The following is a 13,831-nucleotide window of genomic DNA, read 5'->3' on the forward strand; positions in this document are numbered from 1 at the left end:
AGGAAAGACAAACCAAGAAACAGACTCTTTAACCATAGAGAACAAACTGAGAGTTACCAGAAGGGAGGTGGGTGGGGGGATGGGTGAAACAAGTGCTGGGGATTAAGGAGGCACTTGTGATGAGCACCGGGTGATGTACGGAAGTGATGGATCACTATATTGTACTCTTGAAACTAATACTACACTGGAATTAAAGTGAAAACTTAAAAAAAATAAAATGTGGGGAAGGAAAAAAAAGTAATGCATGTTTGTTAGAGACTAAAGATAAAAAGTTTGCCTGTATTGCCAACCATTGCCAAGATGTTGATATATTTTCTTCTGATCTAGTTAATAAAGTTGGTATTTTTTGTTTTGCTCTTTAAGGCACTTTTTTTTTTCTGTCAAAGATTATGAGGATCTCTTTTGAGGAAAGGGTACTTAGTGATGGTTTAAGATTAGGTCTGTAAAAGAAAAATGAGAACACTATGGGATTATCACCTGTCCTTCCTCGTTTTAAGTATGAATTGCCAATTCTGAACAATAAATTTCTTTTAAAATTCTTTTCTTCTTTAAAATTAGTGCCCCCAATGCCTTTGTTTCCCCGGGTCAGCCCTCCCTCCTTAGTGTGACAATATCAGACCTCCTGTATGGCTAAGCCCCTGCCTTGCACAGTGGCCTGGTCTGTGCCTTAGACTTTTCCTTCCAGGGCCTTCACCTTTTACCATTCTCTCAGTTCCTTCTCCCAAAGCATTTTAGCATTCAAGACTTACACCTTTAAAACTGAAAACCTGACTAGCCCAGCTCTTCCTCCAGCTACCTCCTCATCTCTTACTCTCCCTTCCTCCAGACTTTCTGAACCCTCATGGTGGCCCTCCTTCCTCTAGCCTTGCTTCCCCAGCCCTTCCTGGCGCACCTTGGTCTTGCTTCTGTGACCTCCACTCCCACCGGAATCACCAGAGGCCGCCTAGTGGTTAAAGCCAAAGGTTGCTCCCTAGCGTCCATGTACTTGACCTTCCAGTGCCCACCTTGACTGGCTTCTTTCTCTCCCCTTTCCTTCTGTAAACCCAGAACCTCCCCGATTTCTGCCTCCACGTGCTGCTTCTGTAGCTACTTTTCAGACCTCTCCCTCTGCTCATCACACCTAGTACATTCCTCCAATTCCTTCCTGTGCCAACTTCTTGTCTCGTCTCATCTTTTCTTCCTCACTGTGCGTCCCTGCAGATCTCACCCATTCCCATGACATTATGTGCCATGTATGCACATACCCCAGCAACTCCCAGATGTTTGCCTCCAGCCCTGTTGCGAACATGAGACACCTCTACCCCACTGCCGGCTGAGCATCTCTACTCAGATATCCCACAGACCCCTAAAGTCCATAGACCACGCAGACCCTCTCCCTCCAGTCTGCTCCTCATCCTGCACGCACGTCATCATGGAGGAGCTGTGGAGGCCTGTCTGGTCCTCTGCTGGTGAACCCTCCATTCATTCCTGGAGGCTCCATCCCATTGCTCTTGCACACACCAGCTCACCCCGATGACCTGTCTGCACTTCTGCAGCCTCCACTCTTGTCCACTCTCTGTGCCATGAATGGAGACATCTGAACCCGTCATTCCCATGTTGGCACTTTCAGTGCCTCCTCACACCTCACTCAGCTCCTGTGTCATCCAGTTCCTGGGTGCCTCCATGGCGCCTCTCTCCTCAACCCCACCATCCCTTTGTGTGTTTGTTCTCTCTCTGGGAACACTCCTCCCCTTTCCTAGCCAGCTCCTCATCCCGCATGTCTCTGCTCAGGAAGCCCTCTCCAAACGGCTAAAAACTGGGATAACTGACCAATCTGTAGGCTCCTTGTCCCATGTATACTGGGGAGGACCACTCATGCACGGCATTTGGGGATGGCCCATAATTACTCATCTCCTCCTCTAGACCATGTGCCGGGGACATCATCTCTTTCACTGTAGAATCCTCCAACACATGACCCATGTCTAGCACACTAGTCACTAATGAATGTGACGGGGTGGACACAGCACTACTTCCCTCTGGCTTTTGTGGTGCTGGTAGCCAGCTAAGGAGTATTCAGCTGTGTGCTTAGCGTGGAACTCTTCAAGGAGCATAACCCTGGAGGTGTTCCGTGGGAAGTTAAAAGCTGAGAATAAGCAGGTCTGTTAGGAACCTATATAGTTCAAAAGAAATTGATCTCTCTACATGTGGGCCTTTAAAAGCATTTAGTATAAAATAATTTTAGGAAAGCAAACTACAGAGCTACTCATAAAAACTCACTGCTATGTGTTTTAACCATGTTAAAATGACTTCCTGTGTTAACTGATATTGTCTAATAAATGCCAACATTTTTAATTAATGAGGGTTATGGACATTTTGTGTGGCATCTATGAGCACTGAGGTCTGTGGCAGAGTTGTTCGGTTGCCATAACCGGTCCTGGTTCCCAAAGGGGATTTGACACATCTTACAGACACCTTGTTTCCAAGGGAAGACCTTGGCAGGGTCTTTTTTCTCACTGGTTCCCTCCAAGACTCCAAAGAAGAGAAAATGGGTACAGATTTGTTAGGAGAGATGGAAAGAGGCCAGTGACTGGCTCATGGTGGGGTTCTGGCAGTTTGAGGACACCCCATTTCTGGAAAACTTGGAAGATTTCTTTTCATCTGCTCATTTGTTTATTTCTTGTCTAGTATTTCTACTGAAGCGGTTAAGTCTTACATAAAATTATGTGTCAGTATTCCAATGGAATGAAATGATGACACAGTATACCTTTTTTGATTTATTTATTTGTTCTTTGTAGATTTTATCCAGGTTCCTGTTAATTTAATTCAATTACTTAAGACTTACAACAGATGATGTCACCTGATTCATGCTGTGTTATCTACTAGTTTTCATACTGTAGATACTTAATCAGTACCTTGCAGGTGTCCTCTTTGGTCCCAGCAGTCACACTTCAGTGAAGACTGCCTGGCCCTGGCCCACTCCACATCTCTTGTTAATACCAGGAGTGCTTGGCCTGCCCTGGGGCTCTGCCCATTTCCAGGTCTCTGGATTGAATTATTGCTTGTTCTGGCATGATTCTGATTTCCTTCCTTATTTCATGCCTCTCCTAGGAGATATCCACATGGTATTCGTCCTTCATCCTCCTTTTGAAAATATTACAGTAAGGGGCTTGTTTAATTTTTTTAAGCTCTCCTCTTTTTCTGTCAATAATTCAGTGCAACATTTCTTAGAGTCTGTTCCATTTCCTTTGCTGATTTTCAAAATGCCTTTTAATCATTTCTTACCTTTAAAAATCATTTCACAGCTTTTAATGTTTAGTTATCCATGCTGTTATCAAAGAGGCAACTATATTCTTTTCATCGTTCAGACTTCCATGGGTGTTGATCCTGGATCACAAGATGATGCTAGAATTGCAGAAGCATCAGTAGGTTGAGGCCATGCATATGAAGAACAGGCTTACCAATGGAAACAATCCTGTTGGCTTATTCTGTTCTGCAGAGAAAAAAGCATAATTATAAACCTCATATCATTATGGTATAGAAAAACTGTATAATTTTGGTGCAGAAGGGTTCTAAGCTTCCCTTGTTATAATGGATACACTGTACATTTCTGTGTACCTGCCCTACAGTATATGGAATTAGCAGCATAAGGTAGTACATTTCAACCAATCAATTCATCAATATTTATTGATTATCATTTCATGAAAGAAACCGTACCAGACACTTGTAGGGGTGCAGAGGATTCAAGGCACCTGGTGTCTAAGGCACTATATGTTTCACATAACTCAGCCTGAACCATAGCACAGGGAAGATGTCATTGGGCAAAGAATAGAGTGAGTCTAGGGCACCTGGGTGGCTCAGTTGGTTAAGCGTCTGCCTTCAGCTTGGGGCATGATCCCGGGGTCCTGGAATCGAGCCCTACATCCAAGCTCCCTGCTTGGCAGGGAGTCAGCTTCTCCTTCTTGCTCTGTCCCTCCCCCCAACTTGTGCACTCTCTCTCTCTGTGTATAAAAAAAAGAAAAAAAAGAATGAGTCTGCCAGTGTTGTGTACTAAGATACACTGGGAAAATAGACACAGGAAAAAAAAAAACATTTTGTGAAAGACTTTTCAGAGTAAATTTCATTTTTCTATAAAACACTGAAAATGTATGGTATCAGTTTAAGGAAATAAACTAATTTTAGAAGAATAAAGCAAGTAAGACAACAGTTATTGAGTGGCCCACAGTGGGGTGGGTTAAATAGAACTCTTGGGCCTGGTTGATCTCTGATCTATGACAGGCCAGTCATTAGAAATTACCCAAGACTAACGAGAAGAATCACAGATTGCTTAGGTTCCGTTTTGTCTCATTGCACATGTGGCCTAATGTGGCACATCAACATGTACTCTTTCTTGTTTTTAGCATGCACTCCTGGCTTTAAAGTTTATACTTGCATTTGCCATACCTGATAAACCACAGCATATCCAGATGAAACTGGCCAGATTGGAGTTTGAGTCTTTGGAGGCACTCAAGCGGCAGGTAAGAGCAACTGTCCTGAAAATCAGTGTTATGTCTTTAGCAAATGCCAGGGGCCATAATTTAGAGAACTCACTCTGAGTATTTCCTTCAGCCTTGAAGTTACTAGCGTAAATAAATACAGAAGGCTCAGTTTAGGATGGCATAACAAAACCAAAATCCTAATAATATGATCAACGGATAGACTGAAAGAACTAAACTAAGCAAAACAAAAATATTTGAGCAATGTTAAAGAGTAGAGCTAACAGTCAGCAGAAGAACAAGACCAGGATTTCCAAGAATCATCCTGGAGCAGCCCTCATGTTTTCTAAGCCTGCCTTCTACAGAAACATTAAGCAAGGAGAAGTGAGCAAATAGAATCTTGCATAATATCTTGCAGAGAATGAGGGAGAACGAGAAAGTGTGGGCAAAAGCAGCAAAAATGCCATGAAAGTAGAAACTTCTTTCCAGGGATTTCCACATTATACTAGCGGCCATGCTGGAGGTCTTCATTTTGACCTTCTACTTATAGCAGAGTGCGAGCAGCAAGACAAAGACTCCTCCATGCCCAGAGCTAGTTCTCTCTAGTGAGAGATAAGAATTAAACCAATGAGAAAATTAGTAAGGCAGTTATCATCTGAGGGGACAAGTGTGGGTCCAGGACCGGGTTCTGACCCTCACAGTCCATTAGGCTTCAAAACCACCATGTACAAGAATATTTCCTTTGATGTTTGGGGAGCTGGAAGGAAAATAATTGCAAGGAGGGCCCCCCCACCCCCCGCCAAGCTGACCCTCTGATAGAAGCAAGGGCTCCAGGATAGTACACTAGATGGGAGGCCCCACACTGGAGCAGAATGTGCCCCTGATTAGGCAGGGTGTCCCCAGGATAAGACTTGTGATAAGAGTACAGAGAAGAAGAAGTGTGGGTCCACCAGCAGGGCACAGTGGGGGAGAAGGCTAGATGACTGCATTTCGGTTTCTGAGGTGTGGGGCAAGTTCACCTAGTCTGTGTGTTTGTATCTTAAATCAAAGCACAAGCACCATGCTCCACAGTAGCCACCAGAAGCACTCACAGCAGTGTCAGGAAACCCATTACCACCACTGGTACTTCCCATGGCGCCAGGGCTGCTGACCAATGCACTTCTACAGGAGGAAGAAGTGAGAAGGTCAAGTAACCTGTAGGAGGCAAATGTGTCACTCATTGAAGATTAGAAGGTTATTAAATCTAAAAATCACAAGATATGTTATCGGACACAATAGGAAAACCTGGTAAGGAGGTAGGTTACAAGGCTTATCTAAAATTATTTATTCCTTTCATAAGACATAATAGCCATTTGAAAATATTATTGAAGAAAAGTTCCCATTTACCAAAGAAGCCAAAATAGAAAACCTTTAGTAATTTATAAAAACAATATGGGTAATCTATATGAAGAGTATTTTTAAAACTCTGCTGGGACCAAAAGATCCAGTCTTGTGAAAATGTGATACCAATTCAAATATATAGAAATAAGCATTTGAGAATAGCAAGGAGATTTCTGAAAAAGAAGAAAAATGAGAACTTTAGCTCTGCCAGATATTGAAATGTATTCTGAATAATACAGTAGTTACAGTAATTAAATCCATTTTGAGGGGTGCCTGGGTGGGTCAGTTGTTAAGTGTCTGCCTTCAGCTCAGGTCATGATCCCAGGGTCCTGGGATCGAGTCCCACGTTGGGCTCCCTGCTCAGCGGGAAGCCTGCTTCTCCCTCTCCCACTCCCCCTGCTTGTGTTCCCTCTCTCACTGTCTCTCTGTCAAATAAAATCTTTAAAGAAAAAAAATAAATCCATTTTGAATTAGGGAAGAAATAGATCAGTGGAATAGAGCAGAGAGCCTGTAAATGGACCCAAATAAAACGGGGACTTTAGTTTATGGTAAAATTAACATTCTGTGGTAGTGGGGAAGAAGAAGGATTGTTTGTTACATGGTCTGATGACAAACAATTGGTTAGGAAAATTATTACATTTTATTTTACCTCGTACCTTACATATCTCTTGCCACCACCCTCCTGCAATATTCAGACAGGTAAGAGATATAAAAAGTATGGCAATTTAAAGCTTCTAGATGACCAAAAACCTCAAAAGTTAAACTGGACAAACGGGAAATCCTAGCAACTTTTGAGAAATGGTCAATATCTTTAATTCAGGCAGCATTTTGATAAATCCATTAAAAAAGACAACCCAGTAATCAAAGCATAACATAGGAAGAGGTGCTCAACCTCACTCACAATTAAAGAAACTTAAGTTCAAGCAACAGTGAAACACGACATTTTACTCACTGTTGGCAAATGCTGGTTGACAACCTGTTCTCGCCCGGTGTGGGGAAATGGACACTTCTCTGTACTTGACAGAAGTGTAAATTGGCTCAGCCTTTCTAGAATGCAATTGAATCCAAAATTTAGACCACCCTCCAACCAAATGACTCTTGCTAGGGTAACAGTTATATCTGCAAAGTGGATCAAAATACCATTGTTGAAGCATTTCTATTAGCAAGAACCCAGACATAACTAAACTCAGTAGGAGACAGTTTAAAACAATTATAGTATGATAATGGTTCCACATGAGAACGTTCGGTGAACCCGCTTTTTTAAAAAGATCTCTGTGCTGGGGTGTGTGTTGTGGGCATGTGCGTGCGTGTGTTACATGCATGAGCGTGTATTTGCTGTTTTAGCAAATGGAGAAAACAAGATACAGAGCAAGTTTGAGTTAAATTTTGTAGAAGGGAAGGAAGGGATAAGAAATGGGCGAATGCAAACACATGCATTTTTCCTAGAAGGGCTTCTGGGAAACCCAGTACAGTAGCTGCCTTTGAGGAAAAATTAAGATATCTCAGGGTGCCTGGGTGGCTCAGTCGGTAAGAGCCTGCCTTCGGCTCAGGTCATGATCCCAGGGTCCTGGGATCAAGCCCTGCATTGGGCTCCCTGCTCAGCGGGAAGCCTGCTTCTCCTTCTCCCTCTTCCCCTACCCCTGCTGTGCTCTCTCTCTCTCTCAAATAAATAAAATCTTTAAAAAAAAAATTAAGATAACTCTTTTCATATACAGCTTGAATTTTCTGACCATGTACTACTTGTTTAAGGGCAACAGGAATTCTTTGGGAGGGGGGTGATATGCCGTTTGTTATCCGTATGCTTTCTGCATTTAAAACACTCATGTAAGTAAATGAGGAATAAAGTCCTCCCTCGTGTCAGTGGTTTGAATAGTTCCTGAAATCCCCCAATGCCATTCTCAGACGTACCTAAGCGCGTCCTCACACACCCTTCCTCTTCCTTCCTTGTTCTTTTTACAGACATTCATATGCTTTGGGTTTTTTTTTTCCTTAGAAAATAAATGTAAGCATAAGGTGAAATTTTTGGAGTAAACTTATTTTCATATAATATGTATTTTACACACGAAGTTTGAGGGCATGAATCGAATGTGGAAACCTAGAGGCGATGTGAGGCAAAGTGAGATTTGTCCTTAGGTGAGGTCAGGGTGAGACCAAGGCAGAGGGCAGACCAACCTGAATTTGGCGCCCCACTCGGTATTTCAGAGTACTTGTTGAGTCCCCATTTAAAGGAGAGGCTGAAACCATAGGGGTGAGGGGCAGAGCACAGCCCCTCCCTATAGCCAAGTTCCTTAAACTTGTGAGGAGCCTTTGGGTCCAGACAATTATAGGGGCCTCAATGTTCAGATCCCCAACTTATATGCATCTTCTTTCCTAAAATGTTGTTGTAAGAGGCCCGGGTGCCCTGTCGTCCCTCCTGGCTGTCCTGGGCCATACAGCCTGTCTGCCTACAGTTGTCCTCCCTTGCTTAGCAGAAGGTAGGCACCCTACCCTGTGCCTTGACCCCAGGGTGAAAGCCTCACAGCTGAGAGAGAGCCTTACAATATGGAGGTGTCAGGGTCTAAACTGTGTTCCATTAAGGCACCCTAATCTCCTGACTGCCAAAACCAAATCCATCTCTTTAAAAGATGCATTTCCAAAATGTATCTGGGAACTTAGGTCCAATAATTCCTTATCAGTATGTATATTATATTTATGTAATTTTTATCATTTATGCAGCATTCATAACTATAATGACCAATTGGTCCAGAAGAAAATTTTAAACACTTATGGTGAGACTTAGCACCATGGGAAATTTTTTAAACTTTTAAAATTTCCATTTATGAGTATATTAGTGAAGTAAAGTGTGATAGTAATTGATACTTTCAAGCAAAAAAAAATATTTTATTGGGATAAAATTCTTTGGGAAAAATGATAAGGAAATAGGATTTCAAAGAGGAGAAAAAGGAAAAACATGAAATTGTTACTATTAATTATATTCACCTGCTTTTTAAATAGGTAATGGTGGGTGTCACATCCCTATGGTATTTCATAGAATTTCTTGGACATCTTTAAAAGAGTGACCTAATAGTTTGTTTTTAGTATTTGTAGTATGGAAATATGCAATATTTACAGTAAGCTAGCAAATACATTTTTACAATTACTTAATTTATAGTGTAGATTTTATATGTCAACATAAAATTGTGTGGGAGGGCACATAGTACCCCAAAATTTTAGGGGGTATGTAAGCAAAAACATGTTTTAATTGTACAGCATTTCTTGGGAAGAGTTTTGGTAAATCGGGTTTCTGCATTGATTGCATTTCTAGTGATGTTCCATAGATTGGGGTAGACAACTCCCTGGCCATGTGTACACATCTGAACTCTGTGTCAAGGTGAGATCCTGCTCCATGCTAGTAAGGCTTTCCTCTCACTCAGGATTTCATGTTGTCATATATTTGTCTAAGAAGCAAAGGGTCTGTAATGATGTTGGATATTAACATGTCTCGTATTACTAAATCCATTTACCTACAACTCCTACTGCAGGGCTGTTATACTTGCTTTGGCGGGGGCTCACAGGTATGAGTGTTTGCTGTGGACATGGCTAAATGATCTCTCAGGTCATCTCAGCTCCCTGACTTCCCATGTCTTCAGATATGCCCTACCTAACAGCGAAGCAAAGCCCTAATTCAAAGGCAGAATTTATTTATACACATCGTCATTGAAAAATGAAGCACTAACCAAAATTGTCTCAAGGGTTTTTTTTTTTATTTATTTACTTTTTTTAAGTAAGCCCTATGCCCAACGTAGGGCTTGAACTCACCACCCTGAGCTCAAGAGTTGCATGCTCTACCTACTGAGCCATCCAGGTGCCCCTCCCTGTCTCATATTTTAAAAGAAGAAAAAATCCAGGGTCACCTGAGTGGCTCAGTCAGTTAAGCATCTGACTCTTGATCTCAGCTCAGGTCTTAATCTCAGGGTCTTGAGTTCAAGCCCCACTTTGGGCTCCACACTGGGCATGGAGCCTACTTAAATTAAAATAAATAAATAAAATTTTAAAAGGAGAAAAAAATCTAAAAGATTTAAGTCTCTCTGGGCTTTTTTCTTCTGAAGACATAGATACGATTCTTAGATTATATCACCTTCTAAGAAAACATGATTTTGGTGCTGACCTTGCTATTAAGGGTCTGGAGGGACAGAAATACCCTGCAGGCTTTGACTCATTGTATTTATCAAACACCTTCAAACAGGACATGCTAGCTTGTCATAGCTAGCTTGCACTAAAGGTGATTTCAGATCTGTGCATGTGCGGCTCAAATGCGTTTGATCCATCAAGTGGGCAGGAGGCAGTGATGAGTGCTGTGGTCAAGATTTCCTAGGGTCTTGAACTGCAGACCACACAAAGGTAGCCCCCTCTCCACTACTTGTTAGTTAAAGCTATAATCTGAGAATGAAAGGTCCAGGGTAAAAGCTGGGCAGAAGAGCCTGGGCCAGGTGCCCCTCTCCTGTCCCCCCCTGCTGGCCCAGGGCTTTGTGGTGTGGTCAGCACTGCTCCTTGGGCCTCGCCAGTTCTTGCTGCTGTCAGTCGGCAAAGATTCTTAACTACGCTGCCTGTTTAGTCTCACTGTCCACAGGGCCAAAGAAGCCCAGAAGGTCCTCGATGTGAAAAGTCACCCACTGAGTGCTTTTCAAAAACTCAGATTAACTGGTAGGTTGTCAGTTTACTTACTAAACTATTGACATTTCTAGGATATAGAATTTGTCTTATTTTTCTTTAATCTGACATTTAACTATCTTCTTTGTAAGTAAGTGGAGCCTCGATTCACTGGGCTGTTCCCATGTATCAAAGGCAGACAGAGCTTCTGCTGTGTCCCCTGGTCAGTTGGTGGGCCCAGGTCAAAAATGGAGTTCTTGAAGACATATTTAGGAATAAATCTCATGAATGCTTAGCCTATCCCCTGACATTTTCACTGTTAAATGACCAGAAATTGATAGTAAATCAGTCAATAGAAATGATTACTTATGAGTAATTAGTATATCATGTCTAATTTTCATTTGAATTGCTACACTTCAATTCAGGTTCCCATTTTATGGACAAAACATGACTGAGAAATTTAAGTCATTGGACAGTTCTTAAATTGGGCTGTGCATCTCGAACATAGAACTTTTGAAAGATACATGTGCCTGGGCCCCACACCTGAAGAGTCGGATTCCCTAGATCTAAGGTGAGGCCCAGGCACCTACATTTAAAAAGCCCTTCCTATTGCTCCAAACTCCCCACCCCTAATCCTCAGTCCCCATCAAAGATAGATCCCAAGCACAGTCAGGTGAGTGCCAAGAACAAGCAAGGTCTGGGCCATAAATGAGGCAGGTAGTCTCTTTGCCATTCAGTATTTTGTTTTATAAAATGAGAGGCTGGATTGCACGGTCTGTGGAAAGGCCCAGAAATCTGCATTTTCACCCAGCACTGGTTCTAAGGCAGGAGCCCTGGAGCCCATCTGGAGAAGTGCTCTGTGGGTCCTAATTATTGCTCTCAGCTGTGATGGGAGGAACGGAGGAAAGGAGAAGTACTGGGAACAGTTCCTTCTTCTGTGTCAGGTAGGAAGCTATGGCATTTCTAAATATATAGGCAAGGTAGATGTACTTGAAGGTGAGAGGCAAACTGGGGAACATAAAACTGTTTGCTTTGCAGGAGACATTTTCAAATAATCAGGCTTCAGTTGGTGAGACCTTTGCAAAGAATTCTAGACGGTAAATATCATCCTAGCAATGCCCTTTTATTTCTTTTCAAATTGATTTATTCAATTCTGGATAATTTTGAGATTTAACTAAAAATAGAAAGGAGTTGCTCAGTGTCCTGGAGCACAAGGACACCATATCCTCAGTAGAGTCACCACTTTAACTGGCCTCTGGGCAGCCAGCCGTCCCAGAGCCAAGCACCTACCTACGCCAGAGTGCTGGGTCCAAATGCAGGTTTCGAGAGAGATAACAGCCCCAGAAATCAGTCAGAAAGAGCAAGATAAGGACTTTAAGAGGACACCACGGTGCTAATTGTAGCCCTCAAGGGCCTCAAATCAGGTGTGGGATCTTGCCAGCCTGGGCATTCTGGGCCAGCGGCCTTAAGTAATGTCTGTTTCCTAGGGTTAAGTGTATTTATTTTTATATTTTTTAAAGATTTTATTTATTAGAGAGAGATCACAAGCAGGGGGGAAGGACAGAGGAAGAAGCAGACTCCCCGCCAAGCAAGGAGCCCGATGCGGGGCTCGATCCCAGGACCCCGGGATCATGATCTGAGCCAAAGGCACATGCTTAACCAATAGAGCCACCCAGGCGCACCGGGTTAAGTGTATTTAAACCATTTCCAGCATTTACCAATAGCCTCTGAACTTCTCTTCCCTTCATGTGTGCTCTCAAGTTGTGGTAGATAAATAAACATTTTTAAGGGAAAGTTAAAAGTATCACAGTCTAGAACGAAGGTGCTAAAGCATTTGGCTATTGGATATATAATCACAAGCTGGTTTGCCAACATGTGGTTCAGAAGGATATGAGCCCAGAGAAAGAATCAGCTTCTAAGAAAGCTAGTGGCAGACGGTGCTGGAGCCTTGGCTCTTGGGGAGGGATGGTCCTGGCCTAGTGAGCTACAGTGCTCTGAGACTTGGGGTGGCCCCTCTGAGCTGACCTCTCCCTTTCTCCTATGTTGTCATCTCCCCAACACAGCGAGACCCTGGGAGGTGGTGCCTACCACATATGGTCAGAGAGAGGCCCGACTGAGACAGTGTGAGTAAGACACAGTGGGGGGAGTTGGGACAGGCAAGGACTACCTTGTGCTTGGGTGCCCTGTATCTCTGGGTGAGCCAGGCAGTAATTCTGGGAAAAATGGTGCCATGAAACCAGATTAGGTGGCAAGTCACCATTCCACCTTTGCAGCAGCGCCACCTGTTTTTGTGGCCTGCACACAGCTGGGCAGCAATAATAGCAGAGGAGGGTAAGGCTGGCATGCAGTGGGTGGTCATGTGAGCCAGGCACTGCTCTAAGCCTCTGTGTGTGCAGTGACTCCGAATGGTTCTTGGTCTAGGGTCTGTAAGCCTTTTGCCTGTGATTTCTCTCCAATCCACGCATGATACTTCTTCACAGGTGGTTAAAGCTTTAACGAATACTGGCTCTGTGTGGCCCTTCAGCCCCCTCTCCTGTTCTGCTTCTTCTTCCTTTCAGATCTGGCAGGATGTACTGCTCATGGATTCCCAAGTACCCCTGCTACTTTGTAACTGACCACCCCGGCACCTCCCTTCTGCCCTCAGCTTCACACACCTCACCTTCAGGGGGAGCGCTCCCTCCACTGTGAGGCATAGGGACCTGGTGCCTACTTCTGTGCATTCCCCGACTACGCTTGGCCAGGTGTTCTTTACTCCTGCATTCCCTCATCCGGCACAGGGCCTGATGCCCAGTAGACTCTGAATAAATCTCCACCTCATCAAACTAAGTTTGTTGAGTCAAACATAGTTCAGAAGCTAATATATTAAGTAAATGACAAGTGATGTCCTTGGACAAGAAAAGAGGAATCTTAAAATAGGTTCTCTGGCAAAAATGGAAACAGTTAGGTCATAGGACTTTCTGGGATCACTAGGGAAGAGAATGCACCCTGAGGAATTGCAGGTCCAAGCACTTTATAAGGTCTCCATATCTAGCTTTGATAAAGCTCAAATTCTGTTTTTTTCAAAAAGACTGACTGTGGTTGATATCAGTAACAGTCATGGCTCCCAGAAGATGGTAAGATAAGCCCGAATCAAGCCAGATAGAATTCTAAAGTAGTTTCTACTTTGCAAAATTCAGACTCTGGAACAATCCTCTCCTTAGCACTGATGTGTAGACATTTTTTTCCCCTGCATTTTCTGTTCTCACTAGAGAAAAGATGCTATAGAGTACTGAGTCATACAGACATTAAAATAAGATGCTTCACTAAAGCTCTAGAAAACCTCTGATCATTTTTATCTTCCTAGTAAACAATCCATAGAAATTGTTACTTAT

General features: G+C 43.1%; 1 protein-coding gene across 2 annotated transcripts in view; it reads left to right on the forward strand.

Moving 5' to 3' along the window:
- The window catches only part of ANO10 (anoctamin 10), a 235,919-nt gene that overhangs the window by 172,050 nt on the left and 50,038 nt on the right, over positions 1-13,831 (forward strand). Inside the window, exon 12 of one of the 2 annotated variants that reach the window (XM_027587534.2) lies at positions 4,377-4,493. The exons of the other annotated variant lie outside the window; for it this stretch is intronic. Within the exon in view, the coding sequence (XP_027443335.1) occupies positions 4,377-4,493 (117 nt within the window). The remainder of the gene's footprint in view (positions 1-4,376; positions 4,494-13,831) is intronic. 2 annotated transcript variants of the gene reach the window in all.

The sequence above is a fragment of the Zalophus californianus genome, chromosome 1 (genome assembly GCF_009762305.2).
Source record: "Zalophus californianus isolate mZalCal1 chromosome 1, mZalCal1.pri.v2, whole genome shotgun sequence".
NCBI classification, from domain to species: Eukaryota; Metazoa; Chordata; class Mammalia; order Carnivora; family Otariidae; genus Zalophus; species Zalophus californianus.